The sequence below is a fragment of the Helobdella robusta genome (genome assembly GCF_000326865.2).
Source record: "Helobdella robusta unplaced genomic scaffold HELROscaffold_57, whole genome shotgun sequence".
Classification (NCBI taxonomy): domain Eukaryota; kingdom Metazoa; phylum Annelida; class Clitellata; order Rhynchobdellida; family Glossiphoniidae; genus Helobdella; species Helobdella robusta.
The window spans coordinates 85,887-113,572 of NW_008705311.1; the positions used below are offsets into that span (position 1 = coordinate 85,887).

Genomic DNA, 27,686 nt, shown 5'->3' on the forward strand with positions numbered 1-27,686 from the left:
TATGTTGATTGTGTATGGTGTGTTGTTGATGTTGATGGTGTATGTTGTTGTGTGTTGTGTATGTTGTTGATGTGTGTTGTTTGTTGATGTTTTTGATGCTGCTTTTGTGGTTTGTTGATGTTGTCGTTGATGTTGTCGTTGTTGTTGTTGTCGTCGTCACTGAAAATGAGCACCAGCTAAGAGAGTTTTGTTCTCTCTGGTTCATTGTATGCTTACGCTTCGTTTTCATCCCACTTATAAAGTTGAATTTAAAAATTCAAAATGGCGTCATCATCCTCGTTGTCATCATCGTCGTTGTCCCCATCCAGGCACGCAGAGCCATAGGGGACTTCGGAGTGCCCATCTCTATAATGGTAGTGGCCCTCATTGACTATCTTATACCCAACACGTACACGGAGGTGTTTTGTTGTTGTTGTTGCTGCTGCTGTTGCTGTTGTTGTTGTTGCTGTTGTTGTTGTTGCAGTTGTCCTTCCTTGTTAGTGACATGAACTTTGAACTCACCATCTCGACCTCCTAACTACTTAACTTGTTATTGATTTTAAAATTTCGCATTCACCTTTAAACTTGACCTACATTTAAATTTGACCTTTGCTGATGGCCTACTAATCTATTGCTAAGTTTAACTTCGTATAATGGATTGACCTAGAAAAAGTAGTGATCAGCTATTAAACGTAGAATTTGACTTTGACCTAGAAACTGGACGTGCCAGAGGGTTTCACCCCAACGGCCCCCCACAAAAGGTCGTGGGTCATCAACCCTCTGGGAAGTTCAACCACCCTGTCACCCTGGCTCATGTTCGGGGCCATCGTTCCGTCCGTTCTCATTTTCATACTGCTGTATATGGAGTCTGTGATTACCAGGTGGCTGGTTGGTTGGTTGGCTGGTTGATCGGTTGCCACACACACGGACACACCACACACACATGCACACACGCACACACACACACAGCATGATAGTAAACAAAAAAGACCGCCTTCTGAAGAAAGGATCGGGCTATCACTTGGACCTCTTCGTCACTGGACTCTGCGCGTCCATCTGCGGCCTACTGGGACTGCCCTTCATGTGCTCTGCCACCGTTCGATCAGTCACGCACGTGTCCGCACTGTCCGTCTACAGCAGGACCCACGCTCCAGGGGTCAAGCCCCACCTCGTCAAGGTCGTCGAACAGCGGGTCACGTCCCTGGCTGTCCACCTATTAGTCGGTTCGTGGCGGGGGTTATTTTTGTTCTTTGTTGTTTATTTTTGTTCTTTGTTGTTTATTTTTGTTCTTTGCTCTTTTTTTTGTTCTTTGTTGTTTATTTTTGTTCTTTGTTTTTGTTCTTTGTTGTTTATTTTTTGTTATTTGTTGTTTATTTTTATTATTATTTTTTATTTTTTGTTGTGTGGTCCTACTGACGAACGAACAGATGAAAAAAATGCAAACAAAAATTTTAAACAACAAAACCACAATCCCACCAAATACTAACAACAACAACAACGCCAACAACAACAACAACAAACCTTCCAAAACTGCAAAGGCAACAACAACAAACAGCAAACAAACAACACCAAACAATTTTCAAAACCTCAACAACAACAAACAAACAAACATCACCTGAGAACCACCACCAACACGAAAACAACACATGAGAACCACCACCACCAACACGACAACAACACCTGAGAACCACCACCAACACGACAACAACACCTGAGAACCACCACCACCAACACAACAATAAAACAGGCGTTTCCGTACTGATGGGGCCGATGTTGAAGCAGGTGCCACTGGCGGTCCTGTTCGGCATCTTCCTCTACATGGGGATAGCCTCTATGACGGGTATCCAGCTTGTCAAGAGGTGCAAGTTGGCCTTCATGCCAGTCAAACATCACCCGGATGTTGGATACGTTAAGAGGGTCGGTGGGCAAGATGTGATGACGGAAGTGGGATGATGAGGATGGGATGATGGGTTGTGATGACGGAAGTGGGAGGATGAGGATGGGATGATGGGTTGTGATGACGGAAGTGGGATGGTGAGGATGTGAGGATGGGATGTGATGACGGAATGGCGGGCTTGTTGTGTATATGTTGATCACAATTACACACGGACACACACTAACATCCAACATCACACACACACACACACACACGACACGTTCCGTAGGTGAGGCTACTTTTTTTATATCACACACGCACGCACACACACACACACACACGCACACACACGAGCGCACACGCACGCACACAAACACAGGTAAGACTACGGAAGATGAACCTCTTCACCTTTCTTCAACTCCTCTTCCTGGCCATTCTCTGGATCGTCAAGTCCACCAAAGCCGCACTCGCCTTCCCGTTCATCCTCATTCTCATCATTCCCATCCGGATATTCGCATTCAAATTGATCTTTACGGAACTGGAATTGCATGAAGTCCGTGAATGTTTTGCCGTTCATTCATTTATTCGTTCGTTCGTTCGTTCGTTCGTTCATTCATGCATTCATTTATTCGTTCGTTCGTTCGTTCATTCATGCATTCATTTATTCGTTCGTTCGTTCGTTCGTTCGTTCGTTCATTCATGCATTCATTTATTCGTTCGTTCGTTCGTTCGTTCGTTCATTCATTTATTCGTTCGTTCGTTCGTTCATGCATGCATTCATTCATTTATTTGTTCGTCCGTTCATTCTGTCATTCGGTTAATGGTTCACATATTCGTCCAATCGTTCATTTGTTAGTTTAGTTTAGTTTTGTTTATTTATACATGATACATTTATTTATTTATGATACATTCGCTTGTTCATTCATTTATTCAGTTGTTTATTTATTTATTCATTCATTCATTAATTCATTCATTCATTCATTTTTTCAACCATTCAACCAGCTGGACAAGGAAGAGGACTGTCCGTCGGAAGATGAGGAGGTAGAGCCTGACTTCTACACTCAGGCTCACATGCCTATCTGATCCATCCATCCATCCATCCATCCATCCATCCATCCATCCATCCATCCATCCATCCATCCATCCATCCATCCGTCCATCCATCATTCGTCACTTATTTATTTCTCATTCGTCCGTTCGTTCGTTCGTTCATTCGTTCATTCATTCATTCATTCTTCAATCATTCGTTCATTCATTTATTCGTTTTTATTAGGTAGTTAATTAATTAAACTGTTGATCAAATTAATTAATTAATTAATTAATTAATTGTTTAATTAGTTAAAAGATAATTTAGTCCATCCTGTCAACTACAGTGTAGTTTTTTGGTATTTAAAGCGGCCCGTCTGTAATTGGACGATATTCAATTAGCTGATCAATTAATTAACCAATTAGTTAATCGATTAGTGTATCATATAAATTGATCGTTTAATTAATCAACTAATTGATCAATCAATCAATCAACTCAATTGTGAATCAATCGGAGATTGTTAAGGAATCAAATCAATCTAGGAATTAACTTTCAAAAATAAAATTTGCCAAATGAAAAATATTAATCAGTCAATAAATCAATCAACCAACCAATCAATCAACCAACCAACCAAACCAATCAACCAATCAATCAACCAACCAAACCAATCAATCAATTTATCAATCAATCGATCGATCAACTGATTAATCAATCAATCAATTATTTAGCTGATTAATTAATCAATCAATCAATCAACCAATCAAAAAACCCGTTTATTCTACCTAGCTTTTCAATGTATGCTACATATTTCCATGATTTTCTATACTGATAACATAATTATCATATTTGGCACGATCTGTCTATCAATGAAATCTCATTTTATATACCATCTTCTATATATATGTACCAGAAATTTTGGTAAATATTGCTACGCAAGGTAGTTTTTTTTGTTAAACTATTCTATTAAAAATTTGGTGGCGCTTGTATGTTTATGTTTGTTTGTATGTGTTTTGTATTTGTATGATTTAGTATGTTTGTGTTTGTTTGTTTGATATTTACCACTGAATTTACTCTCTTCCGTATTTTCCCAAAGAGTTCTCAATTTTTAAATTAGAAAAAAAACTTTTCTTTATATTCTTTGTTGTTGTCGGCATTGTTTTGATGTTATTGTTATTAGTGATGACGTAATTTATATTAATGTTGTTGTTGTTGTTGTTTATATTATTGTTTACTCTTTTGTTCAATTTGTAACAACAACAAATAAATGGACATAGACATTTTAATGTTTTAATGAACATAGACATTTTAATGGACATAGACATTTAAAAAAAAACTTATTTTCGCACATTATCGCCATGGTGACTACTTTAACAATCTATGTTTTTTTTCTTGGTCATTATGCCAGTTTATTAATTTATTCATAACATTATTTTATATAAATAATTAATTAATTAATTATTTAATGAATATTTTGTTTATTTATTGAAATTTTGTTAAAGTTATTTAGGTATCTAAGGACTCATTTTGTTATTTATAAATTTTATACTTCTTTGATAGCTATTTGTTCACATTTTCGTTCGTTCGTTCGTTCGTTCGTTCGTTCGTTTATTCATTCATTCATAAATTCATTCTTTCGTTAAATAAATAATTCATTCATTCCTGTGTTCATTCATTCACTAAGTCATTTATTTATTCGTTCATTCCTTGATTCATACATTCTTCTTCAAAGGTCGACCAGTGTTACTGACATTTGTATCTTTTAAACACACACACGCACACACACACACACGAACACACACGCACGCACGCACGCACACACAAGTTTCTCAAAGGCTCACATTACATACATATACATATATAAATAAATATATTTATGTTTTCATTTTTTTTTATGTGCTATTAATTAATTATTTAACTAACCTACTAATTCATTTACTAACTAATCCATTCATCTATTCATTCATTCACTCATTCATTCATTCTTTCTTTCATTCATTCACAGACGCTTTTTTACTACTCATATACTTCTTTGTTATTCATTCTCTTTCATTGGTGTATAACATTCAGTATGGATTTATCGTAGCCACACACACACACACACACACGCACACAACACATAGACACACACACATACAAACACACACACACACACGCATTTAATTTATATAGCGTAAAATTCTTGGTGATTAACATTATGTGATGTAAATGAAAGAAGTCTCTTTTTATTCCTTTACTTTCGTTCGTCCGTTCGTTCATTCAATCATTCGTTGATAAATGGTTTTTATTGAAATGTTATGGTTACTATTATTTATACAACTTACATACATTAGCTATATTAGAAATACATATATTTATGTTATTTCAAAAGCCTTTAAATATTTGTGTGTGCGTGCGTGTGTGTGTACGTGCGTGTGTGTGTGCGCGCGTGTAACTAATTTAGTAGTCGATTAATTGAATACTGATAATTTGTTTTTTTTTCGTGTTTTTTTTTTTAATTTTCATTAATCTGCCTTGAAAACGTAAAACAATGTATCTCTGTAGTATGTTAGTGTGTGTGTACGTGTGTTTGTGTGTGTGTATGTTTGTGTATATGTGTGTGTGCGTGTGTGTGTGTGTGTGTGTGCGTACAATCTTTTGTTGCATTTGGTTAAAATGACTATGCCATTTATTGTTATTTATAATTACAATCTACGAAATTCTCATTCGGAAAGTTATCCATTTATTGGTGGTTTATTTTTAATAATAATAGAATAAATTTAATTAATTATTAATAATGATAATGTGCTGATTCTTTTTTTATTATTATTTCATTTTTTTTTAGAAATAAAAATAGTAATAGAATACATTTTAAATAATTAATTAATAAATAGTAATAATGTGTTGAATTCTTTTTTTATTATTATTTCATTTTTTTTAAAAATAAAAGTATGTCAAAAAAAAACTTTATACGTCTTATGCCCAGAAAGGAAAATTCGATCCCACATGTTGCTCTGTCTTTTGAGTTTTCGCACCGTCCTCAACAACTCTGACCCAAGCTCGCTTTTAATTATGCAAAACAGAGAAACGCATTCGATAACCCTGATGCCCCCCCATAATCCCTGACTAAATCATTTTTATTCACATTTTTATAAAATTAATAATTTTATCGGTTAACGCAATGAATAAAAATGTTTAAAAAGCGAATAATCTAATGAATAATCTTTAATTAAGTCAGCCAATGAAATAAATCTGAGTTTGACATAAAAATTATACTGCATTGCTCCTCTGCTAGATATTTTAACCAGTTATATTGCAGATATTACAAATTGGAAGCAGTGAACAAGTTTTCATTAAATTTCAAAAGAATTATTCTCATTCTGAAAAGATATTATAGGAGGTTGGTAACGTTTTAGGCCATTTTGGAGAATCTTAAGACATTCAAAATAATAGTTTCGGACTGGCCGGTGGCATTCTGAAGAAACAGATTTGTCCTTCCAACCAGATACTGAGAAGGGCAAGGTACATCTGCAGCTCCAAAGATTTCAAACTAAATTTAAAATTTTTAATCTTATAGTTTTACGATGACGTCATCCGGAACATTTGTTGACATCTTTTGTTTACAGTCTGTGATAGTTTGCGTATTGCCTTTTTTCAAGTATTTTAGCTATTCTATTGTGGTTATCACTCCTAGTGGATAGTGAGTTAGCTCGATTTAGCCAACTTCATACAGCTAGCTGGCCGGCCTTCGCCGCTACTATGGCGTTAGAAATATGATATTTCAATTCCAATAACAACTTTTGACTTGCTTTACGCAAATAAATAACTTCTAACTAACTTAATAATTAAAAATGTTATTAATAATATTAATAAAAAAACATTTAAATTGATAATAGTAAAAATATTAATTATTATTAATTATTATTATTATTATTAAGCGATTACGGATTCTTCACACATTCATCGTCGTCATACAAAACGTATGTGGCCAGCAGCTGGCATCCCGGAACCTTAGGTCCCCCCAGAGGGGAGGGTGGTCAGGACCGGAGGGATTGCCATTTGACTGCGGCGTCTACGAAGTTGCAAGGAGACAATAATGATCATATTTAATTATATTATAATAATATATAATTATTATATTATATTATACATTATTATTATATATTATATTAGATTATTATACGTTGTATTATATATTAATTGTCAGAGTAATTTAACAGCATTACCTTACTATTTATTGATTCATTTAATTAATTAATATATTTATTTATTAATTTATTTTTTATTATGACAAATTTATGAATTGTGTTTCAGTTTCCAGATATATAATTAATATCGTTCTTTAAATTCACTGTTTAGTTAAGGTAGTCCGCACATACAGCTGTAACGTGATCTACTGTACTATTGCCAAATAAAATTTTTATAGAGGGATAGATTCTTCTTCTTTCTCGTGCCTTACCCTTTCATGGCATGGGCGACCATCGACCTCCACAAAACCCGATCTTGAACACTTTGTAGTTGTTGAAATGTGGTGATATTCAACAAGTGACACAAGGACTTCACGAATGTTATTCGTTGTTGACTGCGATCCCTTCTCCCTGCAATCTTTTCAGTAGTTGTTAGATTTTCCATTCTTTCCTTCCGCATGATGTGACCAAAAAACTTTAACTGTCCCCGTCGGGATAGGTTAGTTAAGGGGTTACTATCCGGCTGAAACGACACCCACAGTTAAAAATTTTGCAAAGTTTAAGGCTAAAATTAAGGAAACCACTTTTAAAAATTTGGACTGTAAATTATTTCAGCCCGCCACAACAGAGAAATTATGGAAAATTTTAGAAGAAACCATTTACTTTAATATAGAAATTAGTTGAAAAATCAGTGATAAACAATAAAAAGTTTCACATTTTTTTACGTTTAACTCCCCGACCGCAGCTAATTTCTGCTTGCCCTACTGAATATTATTGATAATAAATTAAAAAATAATCATAGAAATAATAATAAACTCAATAATAATAATAATAATAAAATTACTTAGCCAACACAAGAGCGCTTCACCTGTCTCGAAAAATAAGGAGGATCCGGTCAATATGACTACAAGGTCGTTAATCGATAATAATGATTATAATAATAATAATAAAAGTGATATTTATAATACTGCCCATAAAATCAATTGAAATATCCATTGTATTATGAATCAAACTAATATTTTTTTTATATATTATTAATAATAATGATAATATTAATAATTATGTAGTATCTTAATTGATAACTATTATAATACTAGTGATGGTGTTAGCAATGGTTATTGAGACACCATGCTGATATGGTAGGCAGGGATCTCTGATCATTCGAATCCCGTCCCTGCAACATCCGTCACTGGCATCTAAATAAACCACTACACTCAATGACGGGTCTAGGGGGGCCAGTGCCCCTCCCGTTGTGAGCAATTTTTTAATAATAGTCAGAAAAAGAACCGTTTTAGGCAGAAAATCGACCAAAAATTCAACATGATAAGCAAAAAATACATCGTCAGCCACACTATTACAAATCCTGACCCCACCCCCCCTCCCAAAAAAAAATTTGCCCTTTCCCGTAAAATTTTGGCTCCTTCCGTAAAATTTTGAACATTTTCAAAATTTTGGCTCCCTCTCGTCAAAGTTGTCTAGATCCGCCACTGATTACACCACACATATATTTTTAATACTTGCCAGCAGAAAGAAATCAGTTGACACGAGCGCCGAAAAGAAATTCAGTCAGAAATCAAGTATGCAGAAGTCAAGTTCCCAGAAATCAAATTCCCAGAGACTTAGTTCCCAGAAACCAATCGAAAAGGATTTAAAGTCAAAACTTTTATTACTATTTACCTAGCCAAATAGGGATGTGTAGGGGGCATTTACACCCCACCCCCGAAAATTTTTTGATGCTATGATTAAAAATAAGGGGTAGACATTTGGGCTAGTTTGGAAATAAACATTTTAAAAACAATGGTCGCCAACTGTTTTTTTCTGTACCACCCAAAAGAAATTATAGTTTATATTATTGCAATCCTGTAATAATTTCATACATTAATAATATATAGTAAGATAATTATTAATAATTATGTAGCAGTAGCAGTAATAATTATAATTATAATTATGACAGATGTGCGCTGACAGACAGCGCAATCGTGTTCAAAGATAATGAATTTTTAGAAGTGTGTTTCCATTTTTTCTGCCCGTTTCTGCGACTTTATTTGTATGTTTGTGTGCCTCTCTATTTTTCAACTGTTTGTCTATGTGTCTATATGTCTATATGTATGTGTCTATGTGTATGTGTCTATATGTCTGTGTATGTGTCTATATATGTTTGTGTCTATATATGTATGTGTCTATATATATATGTTCGTCTGAATGTCTGTATGTTTTTATATCTGTATAAGTGTCAATTATTTATTTATTAGCATAAATTCAAATTATAAAATTATTGACTTATTTTCGTGTTCTCTAGGACTGCGCAAAGTATTGTGTACATTAATTATTCTATTGGTTCATTCATTCATTCTTCATTCATTCATTCATTCATCCACCCATTCATTCATTCACTCATCCACCCTTACAATAGATAATACACAGATCCACACAATACAACATACGCTACACGCCTACTTAACTAACAACTCGTTATCCCATTCAAAAACACTGTCACCAACAAGAATATCGTGAAGCATTCAATATCCAACAAAGTGAACTTTACATCGCCGAGAAGATGCAACTGGACCCGCGGACTCCACTGAATCCGGCATATCGCGACCGATCTCGGAGTGCCGTCTTCAAAAGGTTTTCCCCTGCCAAAAATGTATCCGATCAGTCGGATGATTGTCTCCACCCGACTGGACGTTACAGTGGGCCAGTTTTTTTTCCGCCAGATGGACCGCATGGTTTTCCACCAATTTCGCGATTTTTCCAATCAAAGGAGCACAAATTCGTTCAGGAACAACTCACAAAACAGCAGGAGCAGCGGGAGGGTCCGCTTCCAGAAAGTCGACCGCCGATATGTCAGGGGCAACGAAGTCTGGAAAAGATGGTTCAAAAGCAACTGAGGCGGCAGGAGGAAGAACGTAACAACCTAATGCGTAAATTTCAAAAGACGTTACAGAAAATAAAAAAATTTAATCAGCAGCGGCAAAAAAACCGCAAGAACAACCACAACAGAAACCACAACAGCAGCCAGAGCAGCAACTGCAACAGCTGCTACAACGGCAACCACAACAACAACCACAACAGCAGCCAGAACAGCAACCACAACAGCTACTACAACGGCAACCACAACAACAACCGCAACAACCACAACAGCAGCCAGAGCAGCTACCACAACAGCTGCTACAACGGCTACCACAACAGCAGCCAGAGCAGCAACCAAAACAGCTGCTACAACGGTCACCACAACACCTACTACAACAGCGACCACAACAGCAGCCAGTACAACAACCACGAGAGCAGCCACAACTGCAAGAAAAGAAAAAATTGACGCCCGCTACATTTAGGTGAAATAATAATATTTATAATGATAATAATAAATAATAGTTAACAATAAAAAAAAGGAAGAAGAAGAAAAAAAAGAGTAATAAAAAAGATAATAAGAAAAGAAGTATATTGAACCTCCATTATGGGTCCCACATAATATTTTGTTACTTGAAATCGTAGTTGGTGTAAGTGGCAGAAGTCCTCGTAAGACGGCTGTGAACTATCCGGAACGAGAGCTTGGAGTGACAAGGGTATTCCAACGTTTTAAGGAATTGTAGCGCGCTCAGTTCCATTTGAAAGATGTAAAATTTTATTTGCAGTTTGGAAATTTACCGTTTTGAAGTTGGCGACTTAGAAATATTACTTAAAATTCTAAATTAAATATTTTCAAAATAAAAATAAATTTGTCTTATTGTATTAGCAAACATATTTGAAAAGCTCTATCGGTTAATTAGCTTTTTGTATCACGTATCATTCACAAAGGGACCTGGAAATGGAAAGCGAGTGGCTGGAATTGAGTGCTTGGTTAAGACGGAAGAGAGAGGTCAAACAGCAACAAAAACTTGGCTATCTGCAATTTGATAAAAAAGAAAAACAACAAGATCAACACAACCAGCAACAACAATCTCAACAACAATTTCAACAACAACAACCTCAACAACAAAAACAAGTTCAATTGAAACTGCAACAGTTTCAACCACAACAAAAACAGGATCAACAGCAACGAAGGCAACTTCAACAACTGCAACAACTGCAAAAACAATTTCAACAGCAACAAAAACAAATTCAACAAGATCCGAGTACAACTTCAACAACTGCAAAAACAACTTCAACAACAACGTAAACAATACCGAAAACTGCGAGAACAATTTCAACCACAACAGCGTGAAAAAGTCAAGCTCAACCAAAACAAAATCAAGTCTAACCCCTACAAAAAATTCAACAACAACAATGACAACAAAAAGACTAACAACAACATTATAAACAATTCATCCGCTATTTGTTCATTCACAACTAAACTAGCAACAAAATGATAAATGTATCTCTTTCCACTGCACATTCCACGGACATCCAAAATGAACCAAACTTATTAGTAGATAGTCCATATATAAATATAACATATATATATATATATATATATATATATATATATATATTTATATTTATATATATACATATATATAGTAGGCTACGTTTTAAATATAAATTTTTCGAAACGTAGACAAACTATATCAATTCTTTAAAACCAACTGTTGAAAATTACGTAAAATTTTAGTAATTTAATATAATAATACACAAAAGTCAGAGGGCTTTTTATAAGGAGATAATGAAAGATTATTTGGAAATTGCCATTGTGTAATAAAATTTCAATTGTATGAAAAATGAGATGATTTCAACATGTATATATATAATATATATTTAAATCCATGATTCTCAAACGATTAACAAATATTTTTAACTGTAGATTAGAGTGGGAATCCATGTGTATGATGGACATATATAAAGAGAATATATACATACACTCTATATACGTATATATATATAGTATATATACCTTTTAAATATATATATATATTCTGTGTATATGATGATGAATTGAAAAATTATTTGCAGGCATATATTTTTCCAAAACTTTTGATTCTTTGGCTTGTTTTATTTTCACCAAATTCAAATTCTGCTACTGTGATAGTCGATAATAGATGATTCGATTTTTTTTAATTTAAAATTTTTTAAACTATTGATTTTTAGTATATTTAACTTTATCAATTAATTAAATATTTAAATTATGTCGAAATATCAATTTTGTTACGGCCGCAGAGGTGAAAAGAAAAAAATTGACGACAGATGGGAGGCAGTGTGCAAGAAGGCCCAAAGGATTAATTTGTCATCCAGGTTTTACGCTTATTTTATTTAATAATTTAAAAAGGATTAATAAATAAATAATTTATATCATATAATAATTATTTATAATATTGATTATTGATTGACTAATGACTAAATTTCAAAATGAAGAAAAACTAATATTTGCCTTTTTTATTAATTAAAATTTAAATTATTAAATTAAATAAAATAAGTGTAATTATATTATATTATTATATCATTATATTATATTAAAATAATATGTTAATATTAATTTTTATGATATTTTTACTTGATATTTTCACTGTAAAATTAATTTTAAAATTGTTAAAATGTAAATTATTAAAATTAAATGAATATTAAAATAAAAATATAACAAATGATTGACATAATAAAATTAATAATCAAAATAAATGAAAGATATAGAATTATGAAAGTATTTAAAAATTAATAATGATAATAATTCATATTTTTTATTTTTACTTAATTAACTTAATTTTATTTATTTTTCAATTTGCAGTTCGCTTTCTTCTGACCAGGTGAGCTATTTTTCAAACTAATTTTTTAATTAAAAATTTAATTTTATTTAAATTAATAATATTTCTTTATTAATCTAACAAATCAACAGATATACTTTTGTTAAATTGGATTTTACTTATTTTTTTTAAATTATTGCATTCACATTATTAATTATGAACTAATTAAATTGAGTTAAATTTTAAACCCAATAAAAATTGATGAAACCCTAAAATTAGTTTTTCTTTATTTTTCAACTTTAGTCATTAGTTAATGATAAAGAAGGAGACAAAACTATAAAAAATCAAAACAACAACACTAACAACCAAAACAGCATCAATAACACAGACATTTACAACAACAACCACAACATTAAAAGCCACATACATAGAAATATTAAAAATGACAAAATTAATATGAAATATGAAGACAAAACCACCACAAAAAGCGAAAAAAATAAAAATAAATTCTTTGTCAGTAATAGAAATAATAATAATAATGAATCCTCAAAATCAGCTCTCAATGTAAATAATTGTGATGGTGAAGATGATGATGATGATGATGATGATTTCGTTTTTAAAAGTAAACCATCTAGAGTTCTGAAAGACATAATAAATAACCCGGTCAAAAAGCGACCAATCAGAAAATGCACTAACAAAGTTAAAGATAGCACAAAAGTCAAATCAATGACGAAATTAAATATACATGATGATGATGTTAATGATGATGGTGACATCAAAAATGTTGCCAAAGATCGTAAAACTACTCAAAAATTACGAATTACAAATGGAGACAGTGCTAACTGCCACCATCATCGTGTCAGAAGTGTAAACATCAGAAAAAGAAAAAAACAAGATGATGACGGCGACGATGATGATGATGGTTTCAATTGTAAGAGAAATGGTCTCAGTGAAAAAATGGTTGATAGGAGTAATGATGATGAGGAGGAGGAGGAAGAGGAGATTAATGATGATGGTGTTGGCTGTGTCGGTGGTCTCAAGGATAACATTTTCTTGACTGGAAACACATATAGGAATAATAATAAAAATAATAATAATTCAGACGGGACGGTGACCTCACCCCTTAAATCCCTCACCCCCACATCTCAATCCGGTTACGTCACATTGAGGAGAAATAAAATCCACCATCAACTGCAGTCCGATGTCTTTATAAATAAATTGGAAGTGACGACGAAATATTCTAAACGCAGTGCGGAAGACGGTGAAACTGTCACAAAGATGAAAAAATTGCGCATCACTAGAGCCAAACAGTTCGACCTCTCATTTGGCAAACTCTGTGACTCCAAACTAAGCACATCTTCTTCAGATTTTCCATCATTTCGTCCCGATAAACATCTCACCTGCTGGGAAAAGTTGACCAACCAGCACAAATTAGGGGATAATAATGACATTAACACCAATAAAATTAACGCCAATAGTAGAAAAATTGGCAATAATAATAATAACAATAACAATGGTCTATCCAGGAAATTAACTGATAGTATTAACAATAGCAGCAAAGACGTGGATGACGTCAGCAACGAGGAGACACGTGATGACGTCAACAACAAGGAGACACGCGATGACGTCAACAATAAGGAGACAAGTGACTTTACATCTCTGCCTGACGACATTAACTATGCTGGAGATGGCAATCGCATCATCGGTGACGGCTCAGTGGATCGGGAGGTCCGTGGCGTTAAAACCGACGATTACGGAGCGAAAGATCGAGAGAATGAAGGAATGGAGGTGCCTATTTTAGATGGAGAAACAGATGTTCCTGGTAATGATGATGTCGATGATGGTGGTGGTGATGGCGCTGATGGTGGTGGAGGTGATATATTCAAGAATGATGAGAAGAATAAAATTAACAGTCGTAACGACAATATCAATCAAAACAACAACAACAATAATGATAGTATGAGTTATTATGATTCATCTATCGATCTATTTAGCACAATGGATGAAAATAGTAGAGTGAGTGGGAAAATGGTTTCGCTTTCGAAAGACCTTGAATATGTTAGGGTATATTTTTGTGTTAATGAAAACGAAACCTGTGACAACAACAGCAGTATTAATAATAATAACAATAATATTAATATTAATTATTATGATAATAATAATGATAATGATAATAATGAAGACGTTGGTGACGATGGTAATGATTCCGTCGTCAACACTGACGAATCTGAGATTTATATTCACGTTACGACTGATGACGAAGATGAAGATGATAATAATAATAATATTGGTGGTGGAGAAGAAGATGATGATGATGGTGGTGGTGGTGGCAATAGTAAGAGTGCATTCAATGATTATACATCAACAACAACAAAGACAACAACAACAACATCCGCATTGTTGACGACGACGATAGTGTCACCAATCACAGTCAGGAGAAAGCAAAAATTCACCAGATCTGAATCGCCACCACCAACCACAGCATCGCTAACATCAGCGCCGCAAACGCCGCCACTGACAACGTCATCAACGCCGCCACCAATAACCTCAACAAACATGGCAATAACAACAACGACAACAACATTAATGACATCATCAACAGCGTTACTGACATCAACTTCATTAGCAGCTTTGCCAGCAGCTTCATCGTCGGCAACATCAACATCAGCAGTAGCAACGCCAACAGCAACCACGATGCCATCGTCAACAACATCAACGACAACATCATCAGTAGCATTAGCAACATCATCCATCCCAACAACAACAACATTATCCTCATCGCTAACAATACTAGCAGCATCAATAACAACCACAACAACAACAACAATCACATCATCAGCAATATCAATGTCGCCAATGACAGTGGCCTCTATGACAACAAGGACAATTACGTCACGACTTACGTCACATCCGACGACAACATCAAGATCAATAATTACTACGTCACCGGGAGCTAAAACACCAAAAACCCTGTCACCATCGCCAGCAGCCCTGTCACCTGGATTGAGTTTCTCAGAAGTGTCGTCTGTAGGGAGGAGGAAATCCTGCTGGATTAGTATAATAGATAAGGCTTTCCATAATAATAATAGAAATAATAATAATAACACTAATAATGGTGGTGATGTTCGATACCATGGGGTTAGAAGTGGTAAGGATGATGATAATGATGATGAAAATGATGATGATGACGACGACGGTGGTGAAGATGATGACGATGATGGTGAAGATGATGACAGTGGCAAGGACAAAACTCTGTCTAACTCTTTTGCGGTAAGTGTGCGTTGGAGTTAATGCTATTGGTGGTTTTTTTCGTCGTTGGTTGTGATGAAGATGGTGATGATGAAGATGGTGATGATGAAGATGAGGATGGTGATGATGAGGGTGAAGAGGGTGATGATGAAGATGAGGATGAAGATGATGATGGTGATGATGAGGATGAAAATGGGTTGATTTTTGGCACCTTCGTCGTGTATGTCTGCCTGACGTGCCATAGAAATCGAAACCTTTTTGAATGAATTATTAATTTCTGTAGCAAAATGACGTTTTTTCTTTCATCGTTAATTTTTCTCAGGTTGTCAACACCTTACTTCAGCAGCAACAGCAGATGCACTATTCGCAACGATTCTCCCAGCAATTTCCGATTTTCCAACAACTGCCACAACAACAACAGCAACAACAACAACTGCAACAACCATTGCAAGCCTATGATGAAATATTAAGGATCTGTAAGCAGTCTAAGCCCTTGTCATTCACTCACCTCTTCAATAAGAGGTAGTAGCAGTAGTAGTTTTTAATGTTGCTTTGTGATTGAGCCTTGTAACACTCATTATTTCTAGACGACGATGACGTCATTGTTGGTTTCTTCGCCGTCGTTTGTAATCATTGCGAGTGATGACGTCATAATTAGCGGTCATCTTAAATTGGAGACTGATCAAATGTTCGGGGTCTGAAGTTTGACACTCGCCTTTTGGCCATTTTTAATAGCCGAACAGACGAATAGTGCTGCTTTTTTCGTTCAAACCACACTTTTTTGAGATTTAAGAATGTTTATTGGTGATAATAATTCTCAGTGGAAAGTTTATTTTGGCCACCAGAGCGGTTAAAGTTTCTGAATTTGAACGAGAGACTGAATGTCATCTTGAATTATTAAGAACATAAATTATTATATGAATTATATGGATTATTATATAATTTATTATATGAATTATTATATGAATTATTATATGAATTATTATATGAATTATTATAAACGTGAATTGTCTCATCTTCCTATAAATAACTTGTTTTTCGCTCTAAAAATTTAAAAATTTTTTGGATTTTTTATCTTTGCCCTCTGGCCTCGGTTGAATTGTGGTCCAACTATTCAGCAGCCTTTGGCCAAAATTCACAGTTCGGTACATCTCTATTATAAATGATGATGACGTCATTAGTTTCATCGTCTTTATCGTTGTTATCATCATCTTTGCCAGGGCTGTGAAAGGGGTGAGAAAAATCGGTGAGGGCAGTTTCGGGGAGGTGTTTGAGGTCAACTTCAACGGAGACATCTGTGCTTTGAAGGTCAGGGTGATGATGTGGACGGTGAGGTAGAAGGTGATTGGATGGTGATGATGGGGATGATGATGATGATGATAATGACAGTACAAATGAAAGAATGATTGTTCAGAAAATGAGTACTATGATCGGTGATGATAGTGGTGAAATCGCCATCACCATCATTTATAATTATTATCATCGTTATTATCATCATCATCAGATTATGCCAGTCGAAGGTGAAGAGGTGATTAACTCGTCGCTGCCAAAAAAATTTGAAGAGATATTGCCAGAGATAATTATCTCCAGGTAATTTTTTATCATAATTATCAGTACTGTATAGCTATAATTTATTTAAATTATAATAATAATTATTATTTATATATAGATTGCAAATTAATGAAATGCTAATTTTGTGTTTGTTATGTTTAACCTCTTCTATGTTAATATTATTTTATCCTAAGTGTATGCTTATGTTTTGTTAGTAGCAACATGTTAATTTATGCAAATCATATGTTAATTATATGCTAATTATATGCTATATATCAAATGTCAGTCCCCCTCTCTTTAATTGTATGATTCAGACGGAGGTATCAACGGCCCCCCCACATACACACACACGCACACACAAATAATATGTTAATTTTATGCCAATAATATGTTAATTTCATGCCAATAATATGCAAATTTTATGCTAATGATATGTTAATGTGCCCCTGCAGCGAGCTCAGTAGCTACATGAATAATGGGAACAAGCGTAGATATGCTGATACATTCGTCAACCTTAAAAAGTAATTCTTGTTTATATTTTGATTATTAGCTGAATGATGAATCATTTGTCGGTTAATTATAATATATTATGTTAATATTTGCAATAAAATAATAAATTATGCAAATTAGGGTGAGCTTATTGAAGGGCTCATACCCAAAGGTGCTGACTGAGGCCTGGGAGGATTTCAATAGGGACGGGAAGTCACTGAACGAAAATCCAAGTTGGTGTTGATGGCTTTGTTGGTGTGGTTAGTAGGGATGCGACGGTTTAGAATCCGGATTCGAATCCGAATCGTCAAATAATTAGATTTCGCCGGATCCAACTCTAGAGATTCGGTAAGATTCGATTTCGCCGGATCCAACTCTAGAGACACTTGATAACCGGATAAAGTTAGGCCAACAACATTAGTTTAATTAGATATTTTTAATTACAAACTGAATGAAATGTAAAATGTCATCAACTTTTCTGATTCACGTGTCACGGCTTGAATGTTGAATCTTAAATTGTTGATCTTCCTCAGCGTTATATATGCATCAACGAGGGTACCAACTACTAAACTTAACTAAAATCAACATGTGTGGCGACAGTTGCTTCTTGTTTCTGCCCTGTCAAATTCAACAGCGTCTCGAGTTGCTTCACAACTCTTTCAGTTTGAATCGAATGTTTCAAAAGTTTGTCCGAGACGGGCTACGTGCTTTGACCGACATTTATGTTCGACATTGTTGCTAGGCAGAAATCACGTTGCGAAAGAATTAGTGTAAAATTAAGGAGGCCGTCGTTGTTATTGTTCATTTGTGTCGGTTCCCCGTATTGTAGATTCTTTTTCGTTCATTCTTAACTCACAACACAACTCAAAAGTAGTTGCTACAGCCGTAACGCCAGCAACGAATATTCGCGGAAGTGAATCCGGATTCAGATCCGTCCGATTTGATCATTTGAATTCGGATCCGATGAGAGGGATTCCGTTTTTTGGATCCGTCCCATTCCTAGTGTGGAGCCGACGCAGTTATAATGATAATGATGCTGATTATGATGTGGCGATGATGATGACGATGGTGAAGATAATAATTATGACGAAGTAACAAAATTATGGTTATAAAATTATGTAAATATAAAAGCGACGATGATAACGATTGTGATGATGATGATGACGATGATGATGATGTCAGGTATATTGGATAGGAGGCAGCAGTACATTATGCTGTCATACGAGTTTGCTGGCACTTGCTTGGAGCAGTACAAAGTCAGTGATGATGATGGTTGTGATGATGATAATGATTGTGGTTATGATTATGATAATGATTGTGACGGTGGTGGTGATGATGATTGTGGTTATGATGATGATAATGATTGTAGTTATGATGATGATGATAATGATTGTAGTTATGATGATGATGATAATGATTGTGATGATGGTGGCGATGATGATAATGATTTTGGTTATGATGACGATTATGATGATAACAATTAGAGCATATGCTAAATAGTTTGTGTACAAGGCGTTTAATAATGAAATCTGATTTCTCATCAGAGTGCATTCAAACCAGGTCGGCGTGAATGATAGCAACGCGAGATTAATGGCGCTCCTACCGTCTGAGCTATCACACCAGTCACCAATATCGTCCTTATTACATCATCGTCTTCACCATCTTAACTTCATTTCTTCTTATCGATCTCTTCTCATTATCATACTTGTCAAATATCATAAGGCCATATCACCGTCATCCCTATCGTCGTCGTCTTCATCATCACATCACCACCATCACCAGCTATCCAGTGAGGAAGAAGAGGTAAGCGTCATAAAGCAGGTCAGTTTGAGTTTGGCGTCAGCCGAGCGCCACTGCCAGTTTGAACATCGGGATCTTCATTTGGGAAACATTCTGGTCAGGAGGATTAGTGAAGATGGCGGTCAGTTGTTGTTGTTGTTAGTGTTTTTATATGTTTGTGTTGTTGTTGTTGTTAGTGTTTTTATTGTAAGTGTTTTTATATGTTTGTGTTGTTGTTGTTGTTGTTGTTGTTAGTGTTTTTATTGTTAGTGTTTTTATTGTTAGTGTTTTTATTGTTAGTGTTTTTATATGTTTGTGCTATTGTTGTTGGTGTTTTTGTTGCTATTGATGTTATTCGTACTTTTTATTATTTTGCTGCTTCTTTGTTTCGTCGTTGCGGTCAGTCATTCTCTCCGCCAACCTCCACAACGACCAATTTCAGATGACCCACTAAAGTTCAGCGTAGGCCGAAGGGAGTTCAAGGTCAAATGTCACGGTGTCAAGGCCACGATCATTGATTATTCCATATCCAGGATAACCAGGGGTTAGTTAAATTGGTTGCAGTCAATCACAATCAATCGATCGATCAATCATGTAATCAGTTAATCATTAATTAACCGATCGTACAATCAATCAAATCAAATCAAGATGAAGAATTTATATAGCGCCCGTCATAGCAGTTCTTACAGGCGCCCTCAAAAATTTATATATTGATTAGAAGCGTAAAAAATAATTCAAATGAAAAGATACTACTCTGTTATGATTCCATCAAACTCAAAGAGGCTATATAAGATGTTGCGAATAGCGAGGTTTAAAGTGTAGTCGTAATTGTGATTCACGTAGTCACTCGGAACAGTTAATCCTTTCTATTACTGCTGGTATTCAAATAAACGTTCAACAGAGTTTGCGTTCGAAGCAGTTGTGTATGAATGTGTGTGTGTGTGTGTATGAATGTGTGTGTGTGTGTATGAATGTGTGTGAATATGTGTGTGTGTGTGTATGAATATGTGTGTGTGTATGAATATGTGTGTGTGTATGAATATGTGTGTGTGTATGAATATGTGTGTGTGTATGAATATGTGTGTGTGTATGAATATGTGTGTGTGTATGAATATGTTTGTGTGTTCTACTACTTGCCGACAAAAAATGTTATTCCTATCATTATTGTTATTATTATTCTTATTATTGTTAATGAAGATTTAAATTGCTCAATCAGATGGCTTCACTCTGTATCAAGACCTCTCATTGGACAGAGAACTTTTCGAAGGTCAAGGTGACGTACAATATGATGTTTACAGGGATATGAAGATTCAAACAGGGTCCGTATGTAGCGTATGAATGTGTGTGTGTGTATGTGTTTTAGTGTGTATGTGTGTGTATGCATTTTTATGCATTTAGAGACAAATTACTTTGTATGTTTTTATCATAATCCATTATTAACAGGTTATTATTAAGTCTTCTACAAGAACTATTATTTTACTGTATTTTTATTATTTTATTTTTATTATTTATTGAAACAGAGATGATTGGTCGAAGTTTTGTCCAATGACGAACGTTCTCTGGCTGAAATACCTGATCAGTAAAATCTGCCTGAACACATCCGGCAAAACTAGGGATGTGCTGTCCGACTGCCTCTCGGGGGCCAGCGATATGCAATCTTTTGTTAACATCTGTCCTTTGTTCGATGAGTGGAGGAATGAGTGATGGAGCGATGGATGAAGTGATCGATTTACTAAACGACTAGTTTATTATCGACTAATTGATTGGTTGGTTGATTGATTGATCAATTAATTGGTTGTTTCATTGGTTGATTGATTGATTGATAAATTGACTGACTCTACATAGATAGGCAATTTTTGCAATACTTTGAAGTCAATTTGTTAACGTAATTCAAGTACAGTCAACTGATTTGTGGTTGTTTTCGCGAACTATCTTTACAAAGCAATTTCAAATTCTCTCCTGTTGGGGGATTTCTGCGTTTTATAATTGGAACCGAAACTGGGTAGAACCAAAAACATCGCTTAACAGTATGTGTGGAAAGTCATTTATTCAATTGTGATTAAATCTGTTATATATATATATATATAAATATATATCTTTTCTAGTTCGTAATGTAACTTTATTTTTAATTGTTTAAGTAAGTACTATACACAGAACTACTACCTCCACATCAATCACTTTAATTTAGCACCATTTGTGATGATTCGTTAGCATCTGTCGTTTTAACCATTTTATTCATCATCACCATTATTATTATCATCGTCGTCACATGATTGTAACATAGCCACCAGTGTATAATTGTTATATTATTATCAATAACTTTTTTATTATTATTTTGTAATGATGATATAATATGTTTCTTTCATTCAGTTTAGTTGAGAGTATAAATAAATGTGTGGTCGAATTTGTGTGTTTTTGTTTGTGTGTGTGTATCTGTATATTTTTTTTACTATATCTAGTATTGTAACAGATATTTGTAGTAGATTTGTGTGAATGAAAAAAAAACATAAGCAGGAAAAAATTCAGCCTCTAGCAGCGCATATATTGACGAAAGAAAACCAGAACTATCTATCTACCAATCCATCTATCTATCTGTCTACCAATCCTATCTATCTGTCTATCAATCCATCTATCTATTTGTCTATCAATTTATCTATCTATCTGTCTATTTATCTATCTATCTGTCTGTCTATCTATCTATCTCATCTATCTATCTGTCTATCTATCTATCTATCTATCTATCTATCTATCTATCTATCTATCTATCTATCTATCTATCTATCTATCTATCTATCCATCCATCTATCTATCTCTATTTATTTAATCTATCTATTTAATATATCCATCTATCTATCCATCCATCTATCAATCAATCACCTATGTTGAAACAGAACAGACCAATCATCTTAACAAAAGTATAAACCACACCCAGAGAGCAATAACATGACGTCATCATGAGCGGAAGGAACTCCAGCGAATTTTTAAATAGGATAAAATGTAACAGAGCGCTGTAGGTTTCTATAAATAGCAGGCCAATCACGTAGGCGCTTTCCAGTGACGCCAGAAGAGGTAGTCGCCAGCAGCTTCTAGAATATTCCCTGTATGATTGTTTTATTAGAGAGAGTTGTTGGTTGTTGAATAGAAAACATGATTTTTAGATTAAAAAAATCATCAAATATTTCGAAAAACTTTAATTTTGATGAGTTAGATTGTAAGATAGTTCATTTTTCGAGTGTAACACGTAACATAATAAGATAAAATAGAATAATTTTTTAACAAAATAAAATAATTTTTCAACAAAATAAAATAATTTTTTTATAAAATGAAAAAAGTTAACAACTTGTGGTGTGACGTGAGAAATGAGAATGCGATGATGAGGCTGATGATGCAGAGGATGTACTTCAATGGCTGCTCTGTAATTATGTCGTTTGATGGATGGGTAAGTTAGGTTCGTGTTTGGTCGGCTGGTTGTGAGGAGTTATTTGATTGGTTGGCTGGTTGTTAAGAGTTATTTGATTGGTTGGCTGGTTGAGTTATTTGATTAGTTGATCGACTGAGAAAAGTTATTTGATTGGTTGGTTGGATGGTTGAGAGAAGTAATTTGATTGGTTAGTTTTGAGTTCTTCAACTGGTTGGATGAAATATTGACGAATTACATTGATGTTGAAATTGATTCAACGATTAAATTTATAAAAAATTAGACTAATGAATGATTAGACAATGGAAGGATAAGTGAACCAACCAGCTGCTTATTCAATCAACCAATCATCAAAAACCAACCAGCCAATCAAATCAACTAACTAACTAATACAATCCATCAATTAACCAACCACTAAACCAGCCAGCTATCAACCAGCTAGCTACCAACCATCTAGCTATCAATCAACCAGCTAGCTACCAATCAACCAGCTAGCTACCTATCAGCCAGCTACTAACCAGCTTTCGTAAATATGAGTGGGAACAGCGAAAAGTTGGCCACACAGCTCAGCAACAGGAACAATCCAGCTTCTCGCTTCGAATTCAACGCCAACAAACTTGAAACAAGTAAATAAAAATTATTATTATTAATAATAACCATTAACATACAATTTTATACAAATCTAATAACCAAAGATGTCGAAAATTTTAGGTTAAATAAACGTTCAATCAAACTATCATAACAGAGTGTAAACACTAATGAGCAACAAAAGAAAAACCACACGCACACACATACACACGCACGCACACACGCAGCAACGAAAACTCACGTCAGCGGCAAGACAACCAGCAAGATGGCCTTCTCATGCACGTGCCAGCCAAACATGAACGATGCCATGGCACACAGGACGACTGCACGAACGAATCTGATAGGTCGAACGGCTGTTTTGACTCCTCCCACTTCAACTCCTCCTACTTCTTTGACCTTTTCAACTCCTCCTACTTCTTTGACTCCACCCATCTTTTTATTCATCAGCCGTTCGGGCCAGGCTAGTATGATGCTTGGCTGGTTTCATTCAAGTCGGATTGATTGAAAAAATAATTATTCTTTTATTTTTTTATTAGAATCTATTTCCACCTGTATTTGTATTTTATACCTATGTTAAATTCATTCTCGACACTATCACAACTATGTATCTGGTGGATAGCTATAACTAATAGACTTCTGGTAGCTATCGACTTACGATCATGAAGATGGCAGTTAATATGAAAGTGTGCGCTGGTTTAACGCTGGGGAGAATGGCGTGATCGTACTCTTGGACCAGCCCACCGGTCATCGAGGCATTTGATTGGCTGATGTTTTCACCCCCTGCGATTCTATTGGCTGCGTGGAAAATGTATTTATTCAATTACCAATTATGATTAGGCGATATTTTTAGGCATTTACAATGTAAATAATGATTGTATAGATAGATGGTAATACATTGACTACATGAGCGGAAGTATTAACAGTTATAAATGATGATTGGATGGTATTTTTAGCATCTGTAATTCCATTGGCCGCTAGAGGTAAGCCATGTTAGTTATGGCTGAATTTTATTTGAATACTTGCTTGTTTACAACGGTCATTGTACAAATCAAGTCATGAAAAAAGTCAAATCAACATCTTCATAATCGTCATCATCATCGTCAGGACAAACCTGAGATAAAGAGAAACTTATCGAAAGCATTATAAAGGGCCCAAAAGTTTGGGGCCCAATATGCATGGCAGAGCCCTCTCTTGAAGGGAAACAACCTGGAGATCATGGGCCCCACGCTGTTCTGCGGTGGCGTGATGATGACTGATGACGTAACGATTATGACGTAATGATTATTATGATGATGATGATGTGGTGATGATGATGAGCAGATGATGTGGGTGTGATTGTCAGACGGTAAGGTGTCATCTGCTGTTTGTTGCTCTTGCGTGCTGACCTGGTTTGAATGCAGTCTGTCTGAGACTTGAAAGGAAAAACTTGCAAACTGAATAGTGTTCGTAGACGCCGTATTCGCGTGTGAATGATATAAAATTCATTCACTTTAAACTCAAATACGAATGCGATGAATGTCTATTCAACCATCACGGTTCCTATCAATGTTGAAAACCCATTTAGGCAAACAAACGAACAAACAGAAAAACGAATGAACCGAGAAATAGAAAAACGAACAAACGAACAGAAAAACGAATTAACAAGTGAACGAGGAGACAAACCGTCAAGATAAATGGTAGAAACGTGACGGTGAACACAGTAAGAACAACGAACGCAAGTTTCGAAATGTTCACCAGCGTTCTCATGAGATGATGATAATTGACGCCTCCATTTATTCTTTTTTTCCTTCTCGTAAATTTCTTTCCATCCATCTGACTATCATCATCTTAATTGAAATTAATCTCATCGTCATCATTATCACCACCACCATCACCTCACCAAACTAGCCACCATCTTCCTCCTCACCATCATCATCATCCTCATCATCTCCTTCCTCATCATCATTTCACCAAACTAGCCACCATCTTCCTCCTCACCATCATCATCATCCCCCCTTCCATCCACCCAACATCTCCCCAACATGAAAACCCCAAAGACAGGGCATATGTACAGGTAGATGTGCTTCATACATAAGAGTACGGAAAACCAAAAGGCCGATTCTACGATGCGATCCTATCAAATTAATTATTCTAATCAATTTATTTTCAATTATATTTTATATTCATAATTATTATTATTTTAATAAATTAACATTTGATTATATTAGCATTTATTTTTTTAAATTTTCATCTAATTAATCAATTATTGTTTTAAATATCTATTATAACTTCTATCACAGCTGCTTCAACTACTACAACAACTACTACCACTACTACAACTACTACTACTACCACTACTACCACTACTACTACTACTACTACTACTACTACTACTACTACTACTACTACTACTACTACTACTACTACTACTACTACTACTACTACTACTACTACTACTATTACTACTACTACTACTACAACTACCACAGCTGCCAACAACAACTACATACAATTAAATGTATGCACAATGCAAAAATGTATACAACATTTTCTGTAAAACAAAAAAAATCCGCGTATTACATAGATGTGCAATACAGCAAAATACCTGGTATATTTTCAATAGAGAGAGAAGCATGATGCCATAGAGAATGCCATTGTATTGGAAATGGATGTCTGTATATTTGGGGAATTTTACTCTTTCTCGTAAAAGGTCATAGATTAGAGGTCATCCCCATATAGTGTATTTGCTTCATAGGTATTAACATGACAACGACGTACCACACACACACACACACGCACGCACACACACACACAGACACACTTACTCACACATACGCACACATACAGATACACACTCATTCACTCACGCACACATACACACACACATACATACAGACACACACACACAGACTCACACACATACGTACATTGCTTATGATAATACAAATCATATTTTCAAGTGTTTAATAATTTAATAATAATAAAAAAAAACTAACGATCTACAATAAAGAGGCCAAAGTTAGTGATGAAGAGTAGCATTAAGCACATTACTTTTTCTGTCATTGCTGTAGCTGCAGCTGCCGTTGTGGCTGCAGCAGCTGATGGTTTTGCTGCTACCATCCCACTGGTGGGTTTTTTCTTACTACAACCATAATCTACCTCTTTGTAATGTTTCAAGAATCTGTTATTAAGTATAATAAAGATATATACAAACAAACATACAAATTAAACAAAAAGTTCAAAAACACCCAAAAGATAAACAAAAAAATATATACAAAGAATATAAAAATACATAACCCATAGACAGCGTAGAGGAAAACAAAATCGGTGATGATGACACTAATCCTGAGATACCTGACAGTGGCCTGAGACGTATAATCCAAGTTCTCGATATCTAACATTTTCTCGTCAATTAATTTAGCCGGATATGAAAGCCCTCTCTCCATCCAGGCAAACAGTGGGGGGTAGTCCAACGTCCATATTGAAATGTTGCTCCTGTACCATTCACTAATTGGAAGACTGTGTGTTATGGCAAGCCAGTTTCGATGAACTTCGAAGTCGGTTGATCGACTGAAGGGGAAGTGAAATTTGAGATTATTTCAATTTTTTAAATTAAAATTAAATAATTAAATTAAAATTAATGAAAAATATAAATTTATTATAAATATAAATAAATTATATTAATGAATAATTGAATAAACTGTGAAAAAATTCAGTGTGATCTGTAAGTAATGTAATTGTAATGGTAAACTATTTCATGCTGATGTAACATCAGCAATCGGATAGAAAAATCTTTAAAAACCAGGACCAATCACTAATAACAGAAACTCACTAAGCCGGAATGAACAAAAGTTTGAAGCAGCACAAGATCGCGACGACTTGAACGTAAAATTTGAAACTTGCGGTGCACGTCATCGCAAAGTTCACTTTTCGTTTT

At 34.8% G+C, this 27,686-nt stretch overlaps 3 protein-coding genes across 3 annotated transcripts; 1 reads left to right on the forward strand and 2 right to left on the reverse strand.

Moving 5' to 3' along the window:
• The first annotated feature begins 299 nt into the window (after positions 1-299).
• HELRODRAFT_102774 (hypothetical protein) lies at positions 300-2,992 on the forward strand. The gene is made up of 6 exons (XM_009028616.1): positions 300-398; positions 694-860; positions 949-1,202; positions 1,727-1,896; positions 2,235-2,408; positions 2,858-2,992. Exons 1-6 carry the CDS (start codon positions 351-353, stop codon positions 2,936-2,938), a joined length of 894 nt encoding a protein of 297 aa, XP_009026864.1. The 5' UTR covers positions 300-350; the 3' UTR covers positions 2,939-2,992.
• A 2,820-nt stretch (positions 2,993-5,812) lies between these two features.
• Positions 5,813-7,505, reverse strand: HELRODRAFT_179802 (hypothetical protein; the record flags this gene model as incomplete). Its single annotated transcript, XM_009028617.1, has 5 exons — positions 5,813-5,984; positions 6,361-6,408; positions 6,869-6,930; positions 7,085-7,088; positions 7,318-7,505. 5 exons carry the CDS (start codon positions 7,503-7,505, stop codon positions 5,813-5,815), a joined length of 474 nt encoding a protein of 157 aa, XP_009026865.1.
• A 13,792-nt stretch (positions 7,506-21,297) lies between these two features.
• On the reverse strand, positions 21,298-27,664 carry HELRODRAFT_193676 (hypothetical protein; the record flags this gene model as incomplete). Its single annotated transcript, XM_009028618.1, has 13 exons — positions 21,298-22,241; positions 22,602-22,862; positions 23,105-23,177; positions 23,701-23,798; positions 24,012-24,247; positions 24,426-24,565; positions 24,882-25,022; positions 25,156-25,203; positions 25,748-25,883; positions 26,355-26,422; positions 26,746-26,930; positions 27,104-27,319; positions 27,582-27,664. The coding sequence occupies 12 exons, from the start codon at positions 27,662-27,664 to the stop codon at positions 22,634-22,636; spliced, it is 1,653 nt and encodes a 550-aa protein (XP_009026866.1). The 3' UTR covers positions 21,298-22,241; positions 22,602-22,633.
• Between the last annotated feature and the right edge of the window lie 22 nt (positions 27,665-27,686).

What these genes read in the sequence shown, in the direction of transcription:
- HELRODRAFT_102774 (XM_009028616.1), top strand. Translation starts at nt 351, where the DNA reads ATGGTAGTGGCCCTCATTGACTATCTTATACCCAACACGTACACGGAG. An exon ending in TACCCAACACGTACACGGAG is followed by an intron (nt 399 to 693) that starts GTGTTTTGTTGT and finishes ACTTTGACCTAG; the next exon opens with AAACTGGACGTGCCAGAGGG. An exon ending in GGCTGTCCACCTATTAGTCG is followed by an intron (nt 1,203 to 1,726) that starts GTTCGTGGCGGG and finishes ACAATAAAACAG; the next exon opens with GCGTTTCCGTACTGATGGGG.